Source organism: Lucilia cuprina, chromosome 2, assembly GCF_022045245.1.
Source record: "Lucilia cuprina isolate Lc7/37 chromosome 2, ASM2204524v1, whole genome shotgun sequence".
NCBI classification, from domain to species: domain Eukaryota; kingdom Metazoa; phylum Arthropoda; class Insecta; order Diptera; family Calliphoridae; genus Lucilia; species Lucilia cuprina.
The window spans coordinates 64,497,288-64,499,328 of NC_060950.1; the positions used below are offsets into that span (position 1 = coordinate 64,497,288).

Below are 2,041 nucleotides of genomic sequence, written 5' to 3' on the forward strand. Positions count from 1 at the left end.
AGAACTAGAACAGAACTAGAACAGAACTAGAACAGAACTAGAACAGAACTAGAACAGAACTAGAACAGAACTAGAACAGAACTAAAACAGAACTAGAGCAGAACTAAATCAGAACTAGAACTGAATTAGAACAGAACTAGAACAGATCTAAAACAGAACTAGAACAGAACTAGATCAGAACTAGAACTGAACTACAACTGAACAAGAACCGAACCATAACTCGAACTGATCTATAACTGAAACTACACTAGGAATTCAATTATTTATTTAATAATTAATTTAATTTTTATGCAATTACAATTGAATGTTTATTTTTATTATATCCTTTTTTTGTTTTGTGTTTAGGTTATTGTTTTATATATTTTATGACCGATTTAATTTAAATTGTTTATTAATTGAAATTTCCAAACATATAAAATTTGATGCCACAACATGTTAACATAACACCATATTGATTTATAACATTTAATTGCAATATTACTTTTGTTTAATGTGCAAAAAAAGTAAAATCTGCAATATTTATAGTTTTTCCGGCACCAAACTGACGACTTAAAAGAATGTGTCCAGCACAGCAAATTAGAAAAATTAGGTTCTTTATTGAAAAGAAATTTAAAACTTTTTTTTATTATATTATAATATTGTTAACTTAATATGTACAAATGTTAAGGTATAGTTTTTGGGTTAAGGATTAATGTTTGGATTGAACTTAGTTTAAGGTGTATGATTTGCAAAATTTCTCCAACTGATTATAGTGGACAATAATCTTACTCATAGGGCCGATAGCTAATGATTTGTTGAGCGACAATATTCAAAATTTCTCTGGCGGGCATATCATGTTGATCATTGATAATGGCCGTAATACGGGCACATTCCTTTATATAATTCTCCAACTCTTTCAAATTGGGTGACTTATGAGGATCCTTAGCCTGTAAAGATTGCAAACATTGGCCTGTCATATTGGCCAACTGGGAGCGGGGAGGACTAAAGACCTCATCCAGATCATACAGTTCTAAAGGAGGAGCAGCAGGTTCACTAAAAACCGGCGGAAAGGTCTGCATAGGATAATAAATCAAATTAAAGTTTAAATTTTAAAATTATCTTAAGATCTTACCGCCAATTGCAATGGAGGCAAAGGTATCTCAAATTGTGGCTTAATAATCTTTAAAGGTTCATATTTAACTTTTAACTGTTGATAAGCGCTGATAACATCCTTTAGCAAACGATTACTTAAACCATATAAAGTCATATCAAACATTTGCTTAAAATCGGCTGGAATTTCAGAACCTATAGAATCAATTAAGCAAGCCTTGGGTAAATCAGCTATAAAACCAATATCGTTAAAGGTTTTATTATCGTTTAGCTAGAATAGAAACAAATATAATTTAGCAAATTAAAAAACAAAAAAACATTATCAATTACCTATCACTTACCTCCACATCATTAAAATCCAAATGATTAAATTTCAACTCATTACTACCCAATAATTTCAATATATATTCCAAAATGGCATCATTGGTCTTATCACTGGTCAAATATTTATCATGAAACATATAGCCTGATCCCAAAGCCAATATTTTACCTTGTTTTTCATTACAATAATAACTCATTAATGGACGATTGAAGGGATACACCACAGGGCCAGTAGTCATTAAAACATTAGCAGGATCCGAAACATTTAAAGTGGCTCCATAGGGATATTGAAAATGTAATTTATATTTTTCATCACTAAAATCATAATCCACCATTTCGACATGTTGTTTTAATAGGTAACGCCACATGGACTCGCATACCACACCACCACCAATGCAACATTCTTTGGGATGCATATTCTTATAGTAGTGGGGACGAATGACGGTGTCTGAAAGAGTTAAAGGAATTCATTGAAATGATAATTAAAGAACGAATCAAAAACTAGAACTGAACTAGAACTGATCTAGAACTGAACTATAACTGAACTAGAACTGAACTAGAACTGAACTAGAACTGAACTAGAACAGAACTAGAACTGAACTAGAACTGAACTAGAACTGAACTAGAACTG

At 31.3% G+C, this 2,041-nt stretch overlaps 1 protein-coding gene across 1 annotated transcript; it reads right to left on the minus strand.

The window, feature by feature from the left end:
• Positions 1-569: 569 nt before the first annotated feature.
• On the minus strand, positions 570-1,859 carry LOC111677543 (intraflagellar transport protein 52 homolog; the record flags this gene model as incomplete). The annotated part of the gene is made up of 3 exons (XM_046955959.1): positions 570-1,052; positions 1,112-1,360; positions 1,431-1,859. Coding segments are annotated over 3 exons (966 nt in total), but the record flags the coding sequence as incomplete, so codon positions are not given.
• Positions 1,860-2,041: the final 182 nt, after the last annotated feature.